The sequence below is a fragment of the Ammodytes marinus genome, assembly GCF_949987685.1.
Source record: "Ammodytes marinus genome assembly, chromosome: 15".
Classification (NCBI taxonomy): domain Eukaryota; kingdom Metazoa; phylum Chordata; class Actinopteri; order Uranoscopiformes; family Ammodytidae; genus Ammodytes; species Ammodytes marinus.
The window spans coordinates 793,611-817,043 of record NC_137219.1 but is presented as its reverse complement, the minus strand read 5'-3'; the positions used below and the strand labels follow the sequence as shown (position 1 = coordinate 817,043).

The 23,433-nt window shown below is 40.1% G+C and overlaps 1 protein-coding gene across 5 annotated transcripts; it reads left to right on the top strand.

The window, feature by feature from the left end:
• The first annotated feature begins 306 nt into the window (after positions 1–306).
• Positions 307–22,927, top strand: LOC307261554 (uncharacterized protein). 5 transcript variants are annotated; one of them, XM_080042125.1, is made up of 12 exons: positions 307–408; positions 2,595–2,933; positions 3,090–3,209; positions 3,745–4,074; positions 6,493–6,589; positions 6,676–6,849; positions 12,706–12,876; positions 13,204–13,374; positions 13,498–13,671; positions 19,015–19,061; positions 21,622–21,818; positions 21,992–22,927. In XM_080042125.1, the coding sequence occupies exons 1-12, from the start codon at positions 372–374 to the stop codon at positions 22,049–22,051; spliced, it is 1,917 nt and encodes a 638-aa protein (XP_079898251.1). In that variant the 5' UTR covers positions 307–371; the 3' UTR covers positions 22,052–22,927. The 5 variants fall into 5 exon arrangements, with proteins under 5 accessions (XP_079898251.1, XP_079898249.1, XP_079898253.1 ...); XM_080042123.1 differs by having other exon boundaries at positions 21,622–22,927; XM_080042127.1 differs by lacking the exon at positions 21,992–22,927 and having other exon boundaries at positions 13,506–13,671; positions 21,622–21,756.
• The last annotated feature ends 506 nt before the right edge of the window (positions 22,928–23,433 follow it).

Sequence of the window (23,433 nt, the reverse complement as noted above, 5' to 3'; positions counted from 1 at the left end):
CAAAAGAAAGTTTGTTATTTTTAGTTTACGGTGAAGTTCATCAGGGAAACTGTTGTATGAATGTGATCATGTTTAGGTTGGGCTGAGCATTTGTATTTACATATAAAGTGGTTATTTATATTTTCTATCGCCCTGTCTTCCTTCCCATCGTTATCTATCTGTTTCTATCTTGTCCTAAAACCTTATCTGTCATTATCAATAAAACAGAACAATGCATTACTGTAAGTGTGGCCAGGTGCTGTACAAGTAAACATGCCCAAACCTGTTAAAGAGTTTCCTCCCACTTCACTGTGCTTTAGACAGACGTGCACAGTAACACACGTTTTATTCGGAAGATGTCGACAGAAGTGTTTGTTTGAGTTTTCGAGCAGATGAAGATGGTCTTGGTGCTTGTGATCCTCGTGCTCGGTAAGATAACCTTCCTCCGTCCTCTCTTGTCACTCGATGTCCTGCAGCTAAAATACTTCAGCTGTTAATTCACTCATCTTTATTTTATTGATCTCTGTTTAAAGTCTCTGTGATAACAATCTGTAGGAATGAATGAAACTCACTCAGACGTCAGATTCCCGAGAAACAAAAACAGTAAATACACGTGAAAGCTGTGAAATATTGTAGTGGAAACCTACCTAGGTATTCTTGTGGCCGAGTGGGATAATGGTTCCCACTGACATAGGTTACTTCTAAGGAAGGAGACATCTTCAGGCAAAGGTAGACGCGGAGAAGGTAGATCATGGTCTTAACAGGATACTTTTATTTAAAGGTTGACATCGGTGGTTACAGCTTAGTAGGCAGTCCCTACTATTCAACACAGGGGTTAACTATAAGTTGCAATCATAACCTTCTCGTTCAGTTCTTATCTTGCCCTACCCTGGCCTGTTCTCGACTTGGGGAACCGTGGACCCTCATCAGTAGCCTTCTCCTCGGGCGTACAGGCGCGCCTTCTAGTGAAAGCCCTTGGCTTTTATACAATATCTGTGTGTGTGTGTGTGTGTGTCTGTGTACGTGTGTCTGTCTGTGGGTGACTGAGAGTGTGCATGTGTGTGCATGTGTGTGTGTGTGTGTGTGTGTGTGTGTGTGCGTGAGTGTGTGAGTGTGCAGGTGTGTGAGTGAGAGTGTGTGTGTGTGTGAGTGTGTTTGTTTGTGTGTGTGTGTGCATGTGTGTGTGTGTGTGTGTGAGTGTCTCTGTGTGCATGAGGGTTGTATAACATCTCTAATGTCAGATGTGGGTTATTCATAGTATGATGTGGCAACCGTGTCCCTATCTTCTGCTGTTGTCTGCAGTTTGTGAGCTGTGTGGCAACCAGGTTACTCTGACCTGTATGTGCTGTGTTTTTGCTTAACTCAAACCTCACTAACTTATTTTAATATAACATAAATGTATAGGAAATTCCTTACAATATTTTGTGAAGATGTTAAAATGATGAAGTTTCAAAGCTGCAATTAAAAAACGTTGTTTGCTTTTTACTCTTTTTTTTGTATTTCCAAACCAAGAATTTAAAAAAACTGTATAATAGGATTGTGAATGTTTACAAAAATGTCTAAACGGTGACACCATTATACAGGTTGAACAGGTGTTAGAAAGTTTGGGCTTTTTACTTTGGAAGGTTGTATTGCACTTAAGCTTCTTTTGAGCGTAATTCACATCAACTGGGAAGCTTTAATCTTTATGTTATCTTTCATCACTCGGCGACTTCCCGTGTGTGTGCATGCGAGCATGTGTGTGTGTTGCACGTCTGCAGCAGCGCTGGCTGACACACACACAAACACACACACACACACACATTTCCAGTCCACGGTGTACGGTGGGATTAATCCAAAATAAAGAAAACTCTTCCTTGTAACCTAGGAACATTTCTTCCAGCGAAACAGAGTGACTCATCGATTTAACAGAGGCACAGATTAATAAGCTGTCTTTAAACACACAAACACACCTTTTCTCTGGAATCTTTTTCAAACTGCTGTCCCTCTTCCTGAGACACAAAATACTCAATAAAGAGTGAGGGAGAATAGTGAACAGAAGTAGAATGATATGACAGATACACATTTTTAAACAGATGTTAACTGTTGCAAAGTGACACACAACAATGTATTGCTGTAGTTGTTGCCAGTTGCTGTACAAATAAACCCAAACTAAACCTGATGGGTCACATTCCTACAGCAGTTTCGTTGATGCACTTCACCGTGCATAAAACTAAAAATAACAAACTTTTGGTTTGGAACTAATCCAGACTTCAGATTCCTAAGAATCAAAAACACAGTAAAGCTGCAACATATATATATATATGAGAACAAGTTAAAATGAAAACGTTTCAAGGATGCAAATCTTAAAGTGAAGAAACATAGTTTGCTTTTTACTATTTGTTTTGTATTTTCTAACTGAAAGTTACATAATCGATAACACGTGTACACGTGCTATTTTATACACAGTAACATGATGGTAATAAAATCATACACATCTTTATTGGAGGAAGTACTATGACAGTGAGTCACACTGAGCAGCAGCCATTTGTCAGATGAGGATCAATTAAGACATGAAACAAGGTAAACTAATAATGAATTAATTATATCCCTTCCATCCGTCTGTGTGTCCTCAGTTTCCCAGCATGCCTCAGGTGTTGAGGTGTATGAAGGGGCGGAGTCTGCCCTGCTGCCCTGCCTTGCTCCGGGGTATCCGGCTGGGACATTCAAGGTGTTGTGGAGCCGCTTCGATCTCCATCCTTCAACCATCCACCAGTTATCGCCCAAAGAAGAGGTTTATGTTCAGAACCAGCTTTACAGCAGCAGGACTTCCATGTCAGATGACTTTCAATTCGCTGGAAACTTCAGCCTCATTCTGAACAAACCCCGCCTCTCTGACAGCGGCAACTACACCTGCACCGTCATCAAGGCCAGGACAGAAATGGAACGGATAGAAGTACAGCTGCAGGTCAAAGGTGAGAAACAAACACTGAAATAAGAACATGTTTTCAGGTTTGAATGGAATAGGAATGTGATATCCTGTTCTTATAATGCATCTGTGAAAGTCTGTCATGAATCTTTTAAAAGATGTTAGGTTGATGTAAAGCTCAGGTTGTTTTTTTCCCCCACAGAGCCGTACTCTTTCCCAGCTGAGGCCAGTGTTCTTCTGTCTTTATTGGTTCTGATTCTTCTGGGTGCTGTGGGGGCTGCAGTGTATCTTCGGTCCAAACACCGGCACAACTACATCCCAGGTATGTTGTTTGTGTATATGTGCCCAATCCAACAGAACCAGGAACTGTTCTTGTTTGTATTTTACTAAACCTAACAACCAATCAGGATGAGCGATGGACGATCACATGGTTAAGTGGGTTTCCCTTTTTCTGTTAGTGTTCAGAGTGTTTCAATTACACACATCGACATGACCGCATATTTTTCACAAGAAGAGAAACTGACATTTAACAGATTTAATCATTGAAACATTCTCTATAATTCAGATGAAAGCAACACAGCTGCTGCTGAAGGAAAGCTGCAACATACAGTACATGTGTTAGACCCGTGAATGTTATTATCCCAGATAAGTTTTTTCCAAAATAAGGATGAAGGAGTTTGCAGATATAACGTGTCCAGTCTATCTATCACTCAGAGAGAATATTGTAAGTCTCTGGATTTACAAAGGATTTATTCCATCAGGAAAAGAGCTGCACTTGATGTTAAACATTTAAATCCCAAACTCTAACCATAAAGTAAGGCTTGATGTGATGATGTCATGGTGTGTTGTTTTGTTAGTCTCACAGCTGGAGGTGACACAGGGGGAGGAGTCTGTGGAGCTTCATTACAAACCCAAAGTGAAGCTGCCTGAGGACGCCACAGTGGAGTGGCGCTGTTGTGACCCTCAACCGATGATACTCCATGTGTATCCCAAAGTCAGCGAGCCTCTTCTCAAACAGAACGTGATTTACAACGGCCGCACAGTAATGAAGAAAAAGCCACTGAAAACTAGAGACCTCAGTCTGACCCTGAAGCACCCCTGCTACATGGACAGTGGCAACTACATGTGCACTGTCAAAAGTGGCAAAAACATCTTGGATCAGAAGGTAGTACGGCTCCAGGTCAAAGGTCAGTATTTTAGATATCGGTCACAGGTCATTAACCCTTGTCAAGATGTCTTCTCTGAATTTCTTCTTTAGTTGGATGCCTTCGACCTTGAATTAACTCCCTGCTCCCTGCCGCATCTTAAGCAATGATGGTGAAGTTGGGTGGACATGCCTCTTTTAGTTTGGCAGATGCATCTGTGCACAGCCAAGTCTCAGTAAATAGACAGTCCAGTTTATTATCAAAAATTAATACAAAAATACTTTTCTTAGTGCCCTAATGTTGAGCAGAGGCATGTTGATTTTGTTTGGTTTTGCATCTAAAAACAAAAAAAGGTCCTTTTTATGTTCACTGTCCCCCTGTTGTTAATATTTTTATTTATTTTTTTGCTTTTTTGACAGTATTTTGCATAGATAGTAAATAATATGGATGCAGCATCCGGGCTGACCTCAGTTATTCACACGGCATCCAATAATCCTGATTTGTGCGCGTCGCCATTTTGTGAGATTTTTACTCCGCCTCACGTCGGGGGGAGGGAGATAGCTGACGTATACCTCCGAGGCAAGGTGAGGGACAACGGGCGGAGAGCTGTCACTCAAGAGATCGCGCCAATACATTTTAACCTCCAAAAGAATAAAAACTAGCGCGGTCCCAAAATATTCACCCCCCTCAGTGTTGTCATGGAGATATGACCTAAACATACAGACTAAAATGGTTTTGTGGACCAGGCTGTAAATAGGTTTAATAAGACTTTGAAAACGGCCTGTCTAACAAGTGAGTCAAAGAAAAATTGCTCAGTCTTGGTACCACCCCCAGTGGCACTTCCTGGTTACTACAGTTGTGGTCACTTCCTTATTGGATGCTGGTAAAAATCGCTGAGGTTGGGGCTTGGTATTTTGTCGAGCTGAAATTATGGTTTTATTTAATTCAGCAAGAGTGGGTGAGGTAACAGTTAGTCATTGTAATATTGTTCATTATGTTTTGTGTCTTTGTGGTTTGGGTAGAGTCCATCACGTTTAAAAAATGCAGGGTGACCCAAAAACAGATCAATGTGATCCTTCAACAACTCCACCCTGTCTCCATCCCCACACATCTGTATCATCTGAGTCTTTCTACAGTAACCTAAGTTTTGAACATCACATCATTTAAATCCCCAAACTGCCCTTTTCCGCCTGAAAAAAATTGCCCGTCTTCACCCATCACTCACCTTCTCTGCTGCTGAAACTCTGATCCACTTATTCATCACATCCAGAATTGACTACTGCAATTGCATCATCCATGTTTCATCTGCCAAAGCCCTCAACAAACTCCGACACATTCAAAACTCTGCTGCCCGCTTTCTCACCCACACCTGCTCCCGAGGCCACATCACCCTGTCCTTCAGAATCTTCACTGGCTGCCTGTTCCCTCATCCAATTCAAAGTCCTCCCCTTCACCTGCAAAGTCATTACCTTCCTTACAGACCTGCTCCACCACCAAAAGCATTGGGGGACAAAGCTCAAGTAACATGGCCGCCATTGACCAAAGTGTCTTCACAAGCTAATTTGCCATGGCTGACCAACCGCAAGACGGAAAATTGTCTCAAAGTGATTAAAAACAAACTATTTATCAACGATTATACATGATAAAAAACATCAGAGCGCTCACTAGTACACCAATGGACCAATCTGCATCCGATGCCACTCAACCAGCCCCGGGCCTGCGCCACAAGGTGTTCTGCTTTGTCCATCTGAGCATTCAGGAGTTTCTGGCTGCTCTTCATGTCCATCTGACATTCATCAACTCTGGAGTCAATCTGATGTCAGAAGAACAAACAACCTCCCAGGAATCTGCAGAGACACACTTCTACCAGAATGCTGTGGACAAGGCCTTACAGAGTCCATATGGAAACCTGGACTTGTTCCTACGCTTCTTCCTTGGTCTTTCACTTCCGAGTTCCGACCAATCAGATTATTTTACAAGGTCAGCTGACACAGACAGGAAGTAGCTCAAAATCCAATCAGGTAGTGATTTAGTACATCAAGAAGTTCGATGAGACTTCCTCTGCAGAGAAAAGCATCAATCTGTTCCACTGCCTGAATGAACTGAATGAATGTTCTCTAGTGGAGGAGATCCAACAGTCCCTGAGTTCAGGAAGTCTCTCCACAGATGAACTGCCGTCTGTGGAGAAGTGGCAACTACAGGGTCAGTGGTTCGATCGCCTGTGCCCCTGCCACATGTCAAGTGTCACTGAGCAAGATACTGAACCCTTAATTGCTCCCGATAGTTAGCCTGCTGCTATTGGTGTATGAATGTGTGTGTGAATGGTAACGTGTAAATGGGAACAGGTCTCCATTGAAAAAGAGTCTCCGGTCTCGATGGGATTATCCTGTATAAAAAAAGGTTTAAAAAAATAGTCTCTTGCTCGGTGGTCAGCTCTGGTCTTTATCTTACTGTCATCAGAAAAAGATCTGGACGTGTTTGACCTGAAGAAATACTCTGGTTCAGAGGAGGCTCTTCTGAGGCTGCTGCCAGTGGTCCAAGCCTCCAACAAAGCTCTGTAGGTGGAAATATGAAACATTCCAATCGTGCTTAATTTATTTGAAGATCAAAGTTTTTTTATTGTGTTCACTAATTCTCCTTCAGGTTGTGTGGCTGTAGCCTCTCAGAGAGAAGCTGTGAAGCTCTGTCCTCAGTTCTCAGCTCCCAGTCCTCTAGTCTGAGAGAGCTGGACCTGAGTAACAACAACCTGCAGGATTCAGGAGTGAAGCATCTGTCTGCTGCACTGAAGAGTCCACACTGTAAACTGGAAACCCTCAGGTCAGGATTCAGATTATTATAGTGCCCAACAGTTAGAGTAGGACTGTTTCGTTAAGAAATACTGTTTTTTTTAAGGAAACTTATTTTCAATTTCATCGTATAAAAAAAATCTCTTTTTATAATTTGGTTTTAAAAACCTTTCAATAAAACAAGGCGTTCAAACACAGGTAATAATCACCATCATACAGTGGATGATTCCACTGTGTCCAACTCTGTTAAACCTGACTAAGTAATATGTATAGACCAGGGGTGCCCACTAGGTCACCCCTGGTCTATACCAGGGTAGTGTGGGTCGATCGCGTGGCATTCTAAAAAAAATAATAATAAATTATTTAATTTTTTTTTTTTACTATGAAAGAGCGAACGAGCCGTGCGAGCATGCGCCGACGTTCGGTGGAGGGAGAGAGGACACCACTTTCTAATTTGACATACAGTACATATCAGTTTGTTAGCCAGTGAGCTAACCAAAGCTAATCCAAGTCAAGGAAGTGGAGAGGCTTCTACACTGTGACAAATTCTACTATGTAAAATACAGCCAGAGAGAGAAAGACTGTTCAGACAAACAGACCACCACATATTCTAGTGGGACAGAAGTGATCATTGAGAAGGATTTTTTTTGTATGACTATAATTCTGCCTTTAAGATAAACCTATATGCATTTGTGTATATTTCTTGCTCTTTTAAATTAGAATTGCTTAAGCCTTCCTAGTCTAATACATAACATCACCACCAACAAAAAAATGTATAACAATTATGATATTGTATCGGACAGTATCGGTATTGACCGATATCCAAAATCCCGATATCGGATCGGAACTAAAAATAGTGGATCGGTGCATCCCTAGGTTCATGCAGTTATGCAAGGTACACCAACTTATATTGTACATTAATTTTCAATATGTTTAAATAAATATGTACAGGCTTGTTTGGTTTGCGGTGCAGAACTTTCACTTTTATTTAAGACATATTTTATTTATTGGAGACTTTGGTTGTATGCAGCAGTTTTTTCTTTTCTATACTGGAAAATACCTTTAGGCTGCAATTCTGCACACATGTTTCCTCTTAACTGAGAACCGTACCGCACAGAACAGAACCGTGACTTAAAAACCGAGGTACGTACCGAACCGTGACTTTTGACCCCTAATAGTAGGTGGTAGCTCACTTTGACTTGGTCATTTTCAAAGTAGCTCACAAGCTGAAAAACAGTGGGCACCCCTGGTATAGACCAACATAAAGTAGCTAATCATTAAACAGAGAAAAACATAATTAAAAATATGGCTTTTAGTCACAGTAGATATTAAGAGCAATGTTGTCAAATTTTAACGGTTGAATGTTGCAGGATGAATTGAATTGTATTGTGTATTTTAATTGTGTATGTGGGTCAAAGACGTGACGCCTTCATTTTCTGTACACCTGCATTCTTTTGAAATTGAAACATTATTCAAATACATAAATATATACCATATATTTGTGGCATATTGACCATATTTGTGCTCACTTAAACTTTTCAAAAAACATTAGTCATTTGCTATTTTATGTGATCTAAAGGGTCAAAATATCATGTGGTGCGACCGTCCACAATGATTTACCGTTTTTGAACTACTTTGAAATTACTCTTAATGAATTTACAGGTTTTTTTCTAGCCCTTTTGGCATGATTTCCAAAGCAGTGGTTGACACTAACGGTTGCCCGCTTGCCCGGGGCAACTGAAAATAATGTTTGGGCAAGTTGAGATTGCTTTTTGGTTGCCCGAACGGGCAAGTGGATTTTAGAGGGTTTGTCTGTAGTCTAGGCTATGTATTCATGTGTTTTACAGACTGCAAAACATTTATTTTTTCCGCTAACTCACACAAAATAGATCGGCTATATTCGCAATTGAGCAGCTGCGCGCGGCAGCCAGCAGCATCACGGTCGCTCTTTCGCACTCGATCTCTCTATCTCTCTCACACACACTACACACACACACAGCCTGTGTGCGCGCAGTTTCGCTGTCTACATTCCGAAAGCCGGCTCTATCCTACGGACCTGGTTCCGCTATATTCATAACCCAGAAATCAATAACGTTTGAGCTTATTGATACCGCTATGGAGTCCAGTAGGCTAAGTCACATTATGTAATTTTAAATATCGAGTCGGGTCATCTTCATCTAATTAGGCCTACTTCAGCGTATTATTCCATCACTGGACCGCATCATGGACTGTAAAAGTGTTCTACCTTCGACTGTCTTGAAGAAACTCCTTCAACCCGCTCCGTCTCCCAAAAAAAAAAATTGTCATTCATTCAAAGCAGCGGTGATCAACAAACGAGAGACTGTAGCAAGTGACAAGTCCCGCAGTTAAAAAAATCGGATAGTTTTTAAATCCATATTAAAATCTGCAGGATAAGACCTAGTTAGTTAAAAGAAAATCGCTAACGGTTCAAATGTGATGTGTTCAGGTCGGCTCAGTAAAATGATTATTGGGCAAAGGTCAATAAAATGACATCATGATGTGTTCAAATGTAACATCAAGAAAATTAGAAATTTGAGTTTTTCGCGAAAGCTTGAATAATAGCCTACAGTTTGGGTAAAAAACTTGTTTTCCCAGCAATATAAACTAAATAGTAGGCTTAAATATGGAATTATGACCTGCTTAAAGTCCTATCCTGAACTCTGCTCATCTTATAAGCAATTAAAGCAATAATACCAGTTCTCTTTAAACAAAATAATAGAAAAGTATCGATAAAGATTTGGATTGAGGAGTCTTTATAATGGTATCAATATGAATAGAAGTTAATGATCCCCCTCCCTACTTACAGTGTAACTAGGCAATAGCTTTAACATGGTGGACTTTAATCATTTTATGGCACACGATCACTTTTTGGCACAATGTGACCGTTTTAAAAAAGTAAAATAAGTAAAATTTTTCTGAGGAAGCTAACATTCAGCTTGACTCTGAGCTAGACTGAGTTTTCTGAGCCCCTGGGCAAGGTGCATGGCAAAAAGAGGTCCTTTCACGATGCTGCAGCAGGACCAAGCGCTTGGTGTAGTGTGATGTCATGATATATAGGCTTATATGAATTGTTGTTCGTTTTATGTGGTCAGGATGGGTCATTGTTTAACAGTTTTTTTGTTTTTTTTGGGAAAGTGAACACAACATTCGGGCAAGTAAAACATTACCTGTACTTTCCCTATGGGCAAGTGCATTTGAAACCTTAGTGTCAACCCCTGTCCAAAGTGTGTTGTAGTCCTGTACAACATTGCAAAGCATTTGTATTTATTTTTCCATACAAAAAATACAAAAAAAAAACCCTGTACCAAGGATGTCCATTTCATGAAATATCATGTGGTGCGACCATCAGGAAACGACCATTCTGGCACTTTTATGTTGAAATCCATTCAAAGACAGGAAGTTGCATCATATGCCAATTTACCAAGGACCCATGGAAGCTTCAGACAGGTTTGTAGCTCACTCTTAAATTTGGAAAAAATCAACCTTTATAACGGCTGGTATGAAGTGTCGACTTTTGGATGTCATGTGGTACGACTGCAAAAAAAACAATAAATATGAAGTTATTTCTACAAATATGTATTTTTATTATAAATGTATTGGTGCCCTATTGTTAAAAGCTAGCTTGTTTTCTTTAGGTGGCCCATTCTGTGCCTGTAAATTCTGATTGAACTTGAAAATATCATGCGGCGCGACCAAATATCATGTGGTGCGACCATTGTTAAGTGCTTTCCATGATAGAAATATGTTCTAGATTGGAAGTTTTTGTGTTTATATATATAGTTGATGATTCACATGCATTAAGTACTTTTTTTTAAAAATATTATTCAAATACTTTTATGCAATCTGAGATCTATTTTCTAACATTTCAGAAAAAATGGCTTATGTCTAATAATATGAGAACAAAAATGTAAAGATTATTTGGGAGAATGTCATTTCACTTTCATAATTATGCATTTATTATTAACATATGTATTTCTATTACAGTTTTAATCTTTTTTACTAGATGCCACTGCCAAACAAAGTGAAATCTGTCAACAGGCAGCATGTTAAAGGTTGATGTCAGCAACTCTGGAGAAAGCTTGTTGTAAAAATCCCATTTTGACCAATCACTGAATATCTCCTCATGATCTGCTGCTACCTGTGTTTACTGTGTGTGTTCACTGAAAAAAAAATACACAGCCTAGGCTTAGTAAACGGGCATGTTGCTAGCTATGGTGGGCAACTTTGTTTACATACCAGTTTACAGAGTCTAGGCTGTACATTAACACCAGATTTTTTTTCAGCGCACACACAGTATGGACAGGTAGTGTGAGGAGATATTCACTGATTCTGACAAAAAAGTGATTTTGACAAGCGTTCTCCAGAATCGCTGACTTCTCCTTTAATCCTTTATCTACAGAGTCGAGTGAGGAGGAGAAGGACGTTTCATAAACCCATCATCGACATGATGACTGTCAAGTTAAATTACTTGTCTATTCATGAATGTGTACTGCAATTAAAGGTGGGAGTCAGCAATTCTGGAGAAGGCTTGTTGTCAATATCCCTTTTTGACAAAATCAGTGAATACCTCCTCACCATCCACTACCTGTCTGTACAGTGTGTGCATTGGAAAAAAAATCTGGTGTTAATTCACATCCTAGGCTGTTATGTAAACAAAGGGGTTCCGACCAAACCCCCGTAACTAGGGGTTGCATGTGTTTTTGTAGTAGTCTCCTAGCTAGTGTGACAATAAGCATGTCAACACTTAATTTGGTGTTGAAGCCAAGTAGCTACTTGTCAAAGCTAAAGTATAAGTCGATCAGCTTAGCCTATATCGATAGCATTGCTGCTGGTTACAATGGGTTGGACAAAGCCCCTTTTGTTTACATACCAGTTTACGGAGCCTAGGCTGTTTATTAACACCAGATTTATTTTCAGTGGACACACAGTAGGGACAGGTAGTGGCTCGTGAGGAGATATTCACTGACTTTGAAACTAAATGGACTTGACAAGCATTCTCGAGAGTTGCCGAAGCACCTTTAAATGTTTGTTTTGTTGCTTCAAATTTTTATGAAAATGTGATGTTTATGAAATATTTCTTCATGAAAATTCTGTGGAAGTTTAATAAAATCTGGTTTGAATCAATGTTTTTGTTTGAAATGTATTGTTTATTGACCTATTTTATATATTTTCAATCATATAAGGTATTTATGTCATTTGGTGCGACCAATAGTCATCCGGTGCGACCAGTAATAGTAATAATTGTATTCAATTAAAAATAAAATATGCCATTTTTGTGTGTGAAATGGTAATCACTTATACAGTATGCTCAAGTGTATGGTATTCATTAAACATTTATATCAGTTGTATGCAATATACAGGAAAATCAAGTCTGCTGACTGCATTTACGTAGGCAGCTTGGATATAATAGAAAATAATTATGGTATAATTTGTTACAAAATCTAAAAAAAATGCAATTACATTATTTCTAAAATTGTTTATTACTAATCAACTGGTAAAATAAATATGAAGCATGTTTTGTAAATTCATTATTTTAAGTTAAATCACGGTCGCACCACATGACACTTTTGAAGGCCATGGCCCAATCATATACATGAAAAAGCACTAAAATAACTTAATCTAAAAATTTTATATGAATTTATCAGTATGCAACATTCTTATTGTTTGAACAATTGCAAAATATGTTCTTATTTTTTGTATTTTTAAATTAGCTTGTTGAAAACCCTAATATGTCAATGACCCATGTACTACACTTTTTGTGTAGTTATATTGGTGTCTTAAAATCCTGAGTGGGATGGGCCACATGCGTGGCATGACACAAAAATAAACATCATCAATTTGTCAAATGTTATTTCTTTCTTTTAAGGCTGAGTAGCTGTCACCTCTCAGAGAGAAGCTGTGAAGCTCTGTCCTCAGTTCTCAGCTCCTCCTCTAGTCTGAGAGAGCTGGACCTGAGTAACAACGACCTGCAGGATTCAGACGTGAAGCATCTGTCTGCTGCACTGAAGAGTCCACACAGTAAACTGAAAACCCTCAGGTTAGGATTCAGCCTATTATAATGCCCAACAGTCAGAATAAGACACTGTTTTATGAAGAGACTCTGCCCTCGAGTCATTTTCGGTTTCATCGAAAATGAATAAATAAACTAATAATAATACAATAATGTAAAACATGTGTAAAAAAACACCTTAAGATCATATAGTGGATGATTCAATTGTGTCCAACAATTTTAACCCTGACTTAGTAATATGTATAGGCCAACATTAAGCTTAAACAGAGGAAAATAAATCTATGAAAAATATGGCCTCTCAGTCCAAGTAGATATTAAGAGCAATTTTGTCAAATGCTATTTCTTTCTTTTAAGGCTGAGTGGCTGTAACCTCTCAGAGAGAAGCTGTGAAGCTCTGGCCTCAGTTCTCAGCTCCTCCTCTAGTCTGAGAGAGCTGGATCTGAGTAACAACGACCTGCAGGATTCAGGAGTGGAGCATCTGTCTGCTGCACTGAAGAGTCCACACTGTGAACTGGAAACCCTCAGGTCAGGATTCATCTGTTTGTTAAACAGTTAATCTTTTTGGTAGTGAGGGTTAACATCTGTAGGATCTTCCCACTGACATGATTTTCCAAAATTTCCGAATTCATGATATGAATCTAATTCCAGTCTGTCAGGCTGTTTGGTCACAACAGAAGGCTGTTCTTCTCTGGCCTCAGCTCTGAGCTCCAACCCCTCCCATCTGAGAGAGCTGGACCTGAGCTACAACTATCCAGGAGACTCAGGAGTGGAGCAGCTTTCTGCTCTACTGAAGGATCCAGACTGGAGACTGGACACTCTCAGGTATGTACAGCCAACAAGAGCTCACACACTGCTGGTGTCCTCCCATCATAATGCCTTCTCGGATTACTGTTGATTTTATATTATTGTATTAAGTAATATTGGATTACTCTGGATTTTCTTCAATATTAATCTGGATTTTCGAGTATACTGGTAAGGAACCCCTGCTCTAGGCCATCCTACCAGACTGAAAATGATGAAATTGAAAGTCTCTGCTCCATCTATGAGCGCTGTCATTATATTTCATCCAGACCCATCCACTAAAATCGCACTTTTTCCCCTCTCTCCTAAACACAGTCCTCGTAAACGCTCTTACTTTGTATTGTAGGCTAAATGGCAACTTCCTGTCGCAGAAAATGAATAAACAAGCCGTTTTTCGTTTCAGTTTTGTTTAGAATAGTTTGTCCCTTTTTGTCCCTGATATTGAAAAACACCTTGTATTTCAATTTTCCTTTTGGTATTTTAAAACGAAAATCAAATAACCTCTCGTTTTTCAATATCCTTTTCTCAATACGAAAATGTAATTACCAAAATATAAACATGATGTGTCATACTTGCTTCTTTATTATTTATTTATTTTTTGAAATAAACACGAAATTAATGAAAAAAATACATGGACCCATGTTAATGCTAATATTTATTCATTTATATTTAGTCATCCTTGTGTCCTTTACATGCTTTATATAATGTCCTCTATAGTGTTAGGGCTGCAACTAACGATTATTTTGATAATCGATTAATCTGTCAATTATTTTCTCGATTAATCGATTATTAATCAATTAGTGTTTTGGTCTGTAAAATGTCAGAAAATGGTGAAAAATGTTGATCAATTTTCCAAAGCCCATGTTGATGTCCTCAAATGTATTGTTATGTCCAAAACACAAAGATATTTCAGTTTACTGTCATAATAGGATTAAAGAAACCAGAAAATATTCACATTTGAGAAGCTGAAATCAGAGAATTTGGAAATGTTTTATTAAAAAAGTACTCTAAACGATTAATCGATTATCAAAATAGTTGCCGATTATTTTAATAATCGATTAATAATCGATTAATAATCGATTTGTCGATTAATCGTTGCAGCTCTAAATGTCATTAGTTTAGTGAGCTTCTTATAATTTACTTAAAGAATTACTCCCCCGATGGAAACATGAAGGTGTATTGAACTCTATACTCCTATGTAGTATAAATGTGCAATTTTTTTTTGAGAAATCGGTTCATCCTAGCCTGAGAAAAGGCAAAAAGAGTGTTTTATGGTCTCTGTTGCTGTCTCTGCCTCTAAAGTCAGAAATCCTCCTACTACCACAATCCTCCAAGGCCCCGCCCACATTTCCCTTGTAGTCTTTTCCATAGGTCTCGTCTGTCTGACTGATGAGAGTAAACAACAACTTCCAAATACAGTTGTGCGCGATACCTCGACAAATGCAGACACTATTTAGATTCCACAATGAATGATTTTTTCTAAAGTATACATAGTTTCCGGTTTCACTGTAAAACGGAGGGAAGGAAACGCGCACTCGGCTACGTTTGCTACAGTTTTCAAAATAGTTTTTCAACATGCCTGCTGCTAGGCTAGGCTAGGCCCACAGGCTGCACGCTATCAACAAAACTAGCCTAGCCTTCAAACCGGACTCTGAAGCTAAATATTCTGGGCATGAAGACGACACTCTGGACGGGAGGGACGTATGCGGACCGGGACCCTGTCCCATTGACTTTTCTAATGCACCACCTCCTGCAGAAATCACTCGCGTACAGGTAAGACTTTCAACCTATTAGACTATATTTCTGTTCACACAGTATGCAATTATAGCTGCTGTCAGGGGGGGATGGGGGTAGGGGGGGCTTGCTAAACTGTTTCAGAAACAGACTAATGTAACAACCGTTTGTGTGTTTGTAAGGCAACTAAAGAAAAAAGTTTTCATCAGCTATCATTTTCAGTGAGTGCTCAAAGCTAACGTTTCACTTATAGTAGCCTAACTGTTGTATTTTATGGTGATTTCAGAATCCAATGTCTACAGTCTCCCACTCAACTGCAACCAGTGTCCAAGGAGGCTGCAGTGAGCTTCACAGAGAGGATATCAGACCCCTACCTCAGCAGCATCCCATCTAAGGCTCTGCTAATACTATGTCCTCACACCTCTAGACCTATTGTAAATAGTTTTTGTTTGTAGCTCATCCTTTATATCTTATCTTTATCATGTTCGTATATTGGACATTTTACTTTTAAGAAGTGTCTCATTGTGTGTTACCTGGTTTCTATAGCATTGAGCATGATGTCATAAGATTTTGCTTTGTAAACAATAAAATATCTTATGTTGTTGCATTTTACCTTGGACTCCTGTCTACACCATGTTCACCATTACAGACTTGTTGGCCGAACAATAGTTACTGATTTTGATGCACAGATTATTGTGTGTCATATGGTTTTTAATCTACAATTTATGAGGTAAAGGATGTTATAAAAAGGATGCAAGGTAGGTCCAGCATACTGACAAAATCACAGGAAAAAACACAGATAAACCAGAAAAATAACTAAGCTATCAGTGTTGCTTCCAAAGCTAGCCAGAATATATTACAATGAAGTACTTCAGGGGCCTGTTTCAGGTAGCTGGTTTTACATACTCTGAGTTTAATCCTAGGCTCTGAGTTGGTAAACTCAGAGCGCAGGATTGATGAGCAACTCTGGGTTTTCGGTTTCAGAACAGTGGATCAGCGTTGGGTTTATCAACTCTGAGCGTGTTCACTCTGGGTGGAGCATGTGCGTAAAAGCCATCGTCAATAGATCGCTGATAACATGATTCACCATGGAAACAGAAGAAACAAATGCTTGATCCTCCCACTTCTCCACTTCTCAAAAAAGAAAAAAAGAAATCTCCGCTCCTCCCACTGAGTTAGAAATATTAACGAATGAGCTTATGGTAGCCTATGGAGAAGAATTAACGGGATATTGTCTCATAACATGAACTAATCTCCTCTGCAATTCAGAAAAAAAACCAGAGCAAGCATTTTTTGTCAAGATAATCATTTCGCTTCCGTATGAGAAGCCATTGTCTATTTTAAAAAGTTACTCATATCAGCTGTAAAGTAATAAAGCTGGCGCGGCACAGCATTGCTGACAGTGTTTTATATTCACTGTATAATATGTTGGCAAGCTATAGCCTAATAGCCTACTGTGCAGTAAACAGAACAGACTGTCGCTTCTTTTAAATGGGGAGTGAAAGACATTAACATCAGACACATTAGGTGACAGTTTCCATTGAAGAGCCTGATTGATTTATTACCAGATCCATTTTCCTCAAGTGATCACAGTTTAAATGATTATATCATTATTATATTCATATTAGGCTATTTAACGAGGCTCGTCTGTGACTTTAGGATCGCACAAGTAACGATCACGTGCAGCCGCAGCGTTACATGAATCCACCTGACATAAATCTGTTCAGTGGCACAGACGTTAAAAAACATACAATACAAATAGGTTTATTAATCTGAATGTAGAGCATGTCACGATGTGTAAGGTGGCCGGCTATATGAACGGCTGAGAACAAGGCTACTGATCAGATAAATGATCGGTCAAACGTAAAATCATCAGGAAATGATAAAAACATCCCGATGGAGATTTCTATGGAGTGACTTTGCTTTAAACTGTACAGGGACGCGTGTGACAGTGACACTCTTTCTTCAGTCGGAGCTGCAGCGTAAAGTGAAAACAAACTCAGGGTAGGTCTAACCACCTCCCGAGCAGGTTAGACCCACAGCGTATGTTGCCGCAGTAACTGACTCTCGGTTGCGCTGAACCTGCTACCTGAAACGGAAAACCCAGAGTTTCCACTAACTCAGAGCGACAAACTCTGGGTTGCCTCAAAACCAGCTACCTGAAACAGGCCCCTGGTCACATTTCTATATTGATAGCATAAAAGAACATTTGCTTATTTATTGAATACAGTAGCTCAGCATCTGAAGTTTGTCCTCAACCTTTTGATTAAAACGAGACCATCCACGAGTAAAATGGTTGCTCACAGCAATAATAGTGTTAGCGGTCAACTCGGTTAGCTTTCAATGTAAACAGTCCGGCAAGCTATCAACGCTACACATTTGCTTATTTATTGAATACAGTAGCTCAGCATCTGAAGTTTGTCCTCAACCTTTTACCCCAGTAGAAATGAGTATTTCTCTAATAGTACTCCAGTTGAACAGCACTCTGGTTAGTAGACAAACCACATCAACCAACTTGAATTCAAAGTTTTAATCGCAAAAATATGAACAACTATTTATCAAAATAAAATGTGTAGTGTGTTGGCTCCGGTCATTCTGGTCACAGCTGCTCTTGTCTCTTGATAGCCACGGTCCTGGGTCTCTCTCTTTGCAGGATTCACGCCAGGAAATGGCATGAATCGGCGATATTGTCTATAAAACATTGAGCAAAACATTAGTAAGGCAAGCTAATTTTAGCCTGCAGTAGCGCTGGGGGAAAAAAGAAAAGCAGACGCAACGCAAGATGTGTGGCGTGATTGCGTGAATGAGTAAAAATAAAAACTTACTGTGTTCTGGTCGACGTCCGTCTCTTCCCGCGGCCTGTGGCTGGCGCCTCCAGTTCACAGTCTCAATACTGAAATATGTCTCCGGGGTCCCTCTTTCCATATGTGGAGCAAAGCTACGGTGAAGTTTCTAACAGTGAACGCCACGAATCCACCAGGCATAGCGGCTGGCTCCTCTTCCACAGCATGGAGTAGCTGCTAGTGTAGCTAGCTTCTCCTCTTCCTCCTTACGACTATCACCTCTCTTCCTCGCTGTATCCGGTTTATACAGGTGGACACGAATGTCCGTTCACTGCAGTAAACATTAAAAATCCCCTTCAGGCTTTTCTAATGGAAAATTTCCTTCTGCCATGATCAGAGTTTTCGGGGCTCGGCTTCTCGCTTAGCGGGGAAGAAACATGGCGGACATTCTGTTTACATCTCGTGAGGGAGGTCCCGCCTCCCTCATTCCTTATTGGTTGGCATAAAAATGTGCGGAACTAGCGGTCTGTAGTCCATGGGCCCAACATAGCAACATGGAGCGTTGTTATGTAAAATGTGGGGTGTGGATTATCAGGACAGCTGGACCAAGGGAAGAGTGAGTCAGGACAAACCTCTTTCCTTTTATATTATAATGGCCATTTTATAATGATAGAACGCCGGTTCCGTGTCGGTGAAGTATTCCTTTAATGTACTGTTTATATTGCTTATACTTTTTTTTTTAAATCCCTGTACTTTATTTGAACCGTGCTCATATTGCAGATGGACAATAAACCTGACTTTGACTTTGATGTTGGATATGAAATCATTCTTCTGTTTCTTCCTCCAGGATGGACCACGGTGGAGAGCAGAGGTTAAAACCTGGTCTGAGGAAGTGTAAGTGGATTCAGTTTGACTAGTGAAGATGGAATGCATCATCACCTCATGCCACCCTGGGACCATTTTCTGCCTTTTGGCCTTTTTTTGTTTTGTTTTTTGAATAACTTTGGCTGTGCTTATGTTAGCCTAATACATTTTGGCCAGGGTTAACTTTTATGCAGATCATTTCTGAATTTCTACTCAGCAACTTCATAGCACCTATAATAAAGGCAGGACATTTTTTTGTTACACAGAAGACCCTAAGACCATTTTCGGCACTCATCGACTTCCATTCAAAATGTCCGTTTTTTCCAAATTTGATCCTGCTGACAAACCAGCATAAAATATATTGTTCTATTATTTTGTGCTTTCGTCCTTGACACAAGGCATCAACATTTGTGATTTTCACCCCAACTACTAGGTGGTGCCCTTTAGGTATATTTTACATGGGGTTGAATGACAGGCTATTTTCCTGGTTGTCAGTCCTGCTAAATTGTTGCCCCCCAAAGGTCAATGTCAAAAAATATTTCAACCTAAATGGTGTTGGTGTGTTGGTAGGGTTACCAGTGTGTGGTTTATATGTAGATATTGAGAAAATATGGTTTGTGTGTGTGTGTACAGACAGCCAAACTTCAAACACCCAAACTTGTATGTAAAAAATTGCTCAATTTGAAAGCATTAAAACCGGTAAAAACCTATCTTTTTCAAACCATAGCCATGTTGACAGACATATGTAAATGTGAGGTTATTAGCCATGCATCGCAAAGTTAAGACACCAAAATTACACTTTTTACTCCCATTTAGCTGAATTATCCTTTTACTCCAGCTTTTACTGATACATCAAAATGCTCCCTAAAACAAAACAAGAAAAAAACATGAATTTTTATTATTTTTTGTTGCAGCCCTATACATAAAGAATATGAGCAACACATGAAAGGTTAGGATCCATACGGATAAGGGTTGTGCTTTCAGGGCTTCTCACCCAGCATGCACAAATGTTCACTGAGACTCTCCCAAAACTGTGTGTGTGTGTGTGTGTGTGTGTGTGTGTGTGTGTGTGTGTGTGTGTGTGTGTGTGTGTGTGTGTGTGTGTGTGTGTGTGTGTGTGTGTGTGTGTGCAGAGGCGGGCCGTCCATAGAGGTAAACCAGGCAATTGCCTGGAGCCCCGGGGCCTCATAAGCCCCTTTGGGGCCCCCAAAATGCCCTCTTTATATTTTGCCCCATATTTATTGTTTTCTATAAAAAATCTCTTCACAATAGTATCATCGGGATGTCTAATCCCCTCGTTTTGACGGCCTTTCTGCCAACCGTGCATGGTATACCTCTCTCTCTCTCTCTCTCTCTCTCTCCCTCTCTCTCTCTCTCTCTCTCTCTCTCTCTCTCTCTCTCTCTCTCTCTCTCTCTCTCTCTCTCTCCAGTCTGCACTACATGGACTATTCCATTAGGCATCACGCTCATGACGCTTCACACGGCGTAAAATCCAAAAAAGTAAATAACGGGAGAAGGTAGAGACGAGACGAGACATACCTACCTATACCAAAATGAAGCGAACATACGAGAGCGGCTCACAAAACAAAAAGAAGGACCAAAGGCAGGACTTGATATCAAAGCTGCCAAAGCTATCAAGCTTTTTTACAGCAGCTGGACCGTCGGCGGAATAACAGTCGTCTACATCGTTAACCGGTAACGTTCTCCTCCTGTCAATCCAGTGTCTCTGGCTCAGCCAGCAGCAATGATAATGACGTTAATGTGTGTCAACAAACTGATGGAGATAATTAGTGGTGCAACAGATCACAGTTGATCCGTGGTCTGTACGGACCAACCCTCACGGTTCGGGACCCACATGAACCGCGGATTGGATGTAGCCTATGCTAAATTTTTTTTTTTTAAAGCCGGCTGTATGTTCACGTTATCGGCGATCGTGTATTACAGAACAGTTAGTGGCGATCGGAGCGCAGAATCTAGGTCTACTGTAGGCCACTGACGAAAATCACACAACACATTGCCTGGCTGTATTTTAGTAACAATATTTATTAGTTTAGGCTATATTTGGCTGCTCCACCTTAAGTCAGCCCAGCCAGGCGATAGTTAAGTTTCAATTTCGTTTTCACCTCCAAACAGCTGTTCAGAGCAACAGCTGATCGGCTTGCAGCAGGAGTCAGTCTAAAGCCAGTGATGATCACTTTAAGTAAAAAAGCTAAATAAAGCTATCTCTTCCTCCCTCTATCTGTCTATATTTCTCTGTCCCCTGCACACTCAGTCACTACTATCCATGCTTAAAGGAAGCTGGGTTATAACTTCATTCTTTGTTAAATATTTTAGGATTTAATTTCAAATAGCCTCTGTGGACACAAAACTACACATTTAATTGAAAGCAAAAAAAACATTATTGTATAGCTTTTATGGCAGTTAATTGGGAGAGGCTTTTTTTGGCCTTAGGGTCTCCTGTGTATAGTAAAAGTTAAGGTGGCACAAGGGTTAAACTTTATAGAAATTAACAACATCATGACACAAACAAAGAATGAACCCTTCAGGTGTCTGATGATAAACTGCTGCTGTGTCTTTTTCTCTCCATCAGATTCCTGTGAACTCACACTGGACACAAACACAGTGAACAGAGAGCTCAAACTGTCTGACAACAACAGGAAGGTGACACGGGTGGCGGAGGAGCAGCCATATCCTGATCATCCAGAGAGATTTGACTTCTGGTCTCAGCTGCTGTGTAGTAATGTTCTGACTGGTCGCTGTTACTGGGAGGTCGAGAGGAGCGGAAAGGTTGGTATATCAGTGAGTTACAGAGGAATCAAGAGGAAAGGAGCCAGTGATGACTGTGTGTTTGGAATGAATGATCAGTCCTGGAGTCTGGTCTGTGGTGATGATGATGATGGTCCTTACTATGTCAGGCACAATAACAGATCCACATCCATCTCCTCCTCTGTCTCTCACAGAGTAGCAGTGTATGTGGACTGTCCTGCTGGCTCTCTGTCCTTCTACAGTGTCTCCTCTGACTCACTGATCCACCTCCACACCTTCAACACCACATTCACTAAAGAACCTCTGTACCCTGGGTTTGGGTTTGGACCCTTGTCTCGTTCCTCAGTGTCTCTGTGTGATGTGTAGGAGGGAGACAACTTCCAGTCCTGAGGTTTAAATGTTGGTGGTGGACGAGGCTTCACTCAGTTCATATCTGACTCACTGATTATATTACATTTCTCTGACGCTTTTATCTAAAGTGACTTCCAGTAAGTTAAAGCGGCTACGAGTAACATTTAAATATCTTTTAAACAGCCTCATGTTTCCTCTCATAATCATAAATTACCTTTAACAGCAAACGAGACCATCAGTGCAAAGAAAGACGTTTTTATATAGTTTTTATTACTGCATTCGGTCTGGTCGCACACCCAGTCCGATTTTCGGTTCTCTATGGTCACATATTCTTATTGGTCGCAGATTTCAGTGTGGCGCAACCACGCGATTTGAGAAGCCTATCCCTATCCTATTTTTTTATATAATGTTGTCTGTGTTTATGCATATGGCATGCATTTTGGCAAGATTGTGAATTTTTATATAATCATGTTATTTCCAGCTCAGCTCTTACAGTAAGGCTAACATACACTATACAAGCAAGAGTTACATTTGTACCTTAAAAGATGTAATCTGTTGCAATAACATCTAGTTTATTGACTGTTAAGCTCCTATCAAATAGTGAGTTTAAACAATGGTTATTGAGCATATGACCCACTGATGAAACCGCCTGTTGGCTGCTTTTCCCAGTTATACTATCAGAGGGGGAGGGGTCTGGCTGCAGACCTCCACTCTCAGGCTGGAAGCGACTGAGCGAGATGGTTGAAGTTCGTTGTAAATATGAAGTTTCTTTAAATAAAGTGCACATTTTAAAAAAAAAAGTACGGGTCTGTCTTTTATCAGCGAGATGAAATAAGTAAACAATGCATTTGGTGGGTTCTTTAAATGTAGATTATTCAGCCACGGTCTTTTATTAGACTTCTTTTAGTAGACGGTGAAAATGTTTTTTGTTTGCAGTCACAGCAAAGCTTAGCTTGATTGTATGTAAAACCACGTAGGCTACTGTGCAGCTTACTACACATTTTGTAATGGACTAAATGAAATAGCAGTTACTAGTGTTAAAGCTTTCCTGCTATTCTGCCCCCAGACCAAAGTAAAGGAGCACAGAGGAGACGTTCCCTCCAAGGATGTTCTGTCGGGGGGGGGGGGGGGGGGGACACCCTTCACTTCTACCGGCAGTGTGTCGGCTTACGGGTCTGAATGACGAGGCCACAGATTCTTTAGAAGCTGGTTTCTTTATTCTAGGTTCGCACTCACTTTACACAGTATATTAGTGTTGAAGCCAAATGATTTCAGGATTTATTGT

Coding starts and splice junctions, on each gene's coding strand:
- LOC307261554 (XM_080042123.1), top strand. CDS start 372: ATGAAGATGGTCTTGGTGCTTGTGATCCTCGTGCTCG. Junction 4,075..6,492: donor AGTACGGCTCCAGGTCAAAG/GTCAGTATTTTA, acceptor TACTGTCATCAG/AAAAAGATCTGGACGTGTTT. Junction 13,375..13,497: donor TGTGAACTGGAAACCCTCAG/GTCAGGATTCAT, acceptor ATCTAATTCCAG/TCTGTCAGGCTGTTTGGTCA.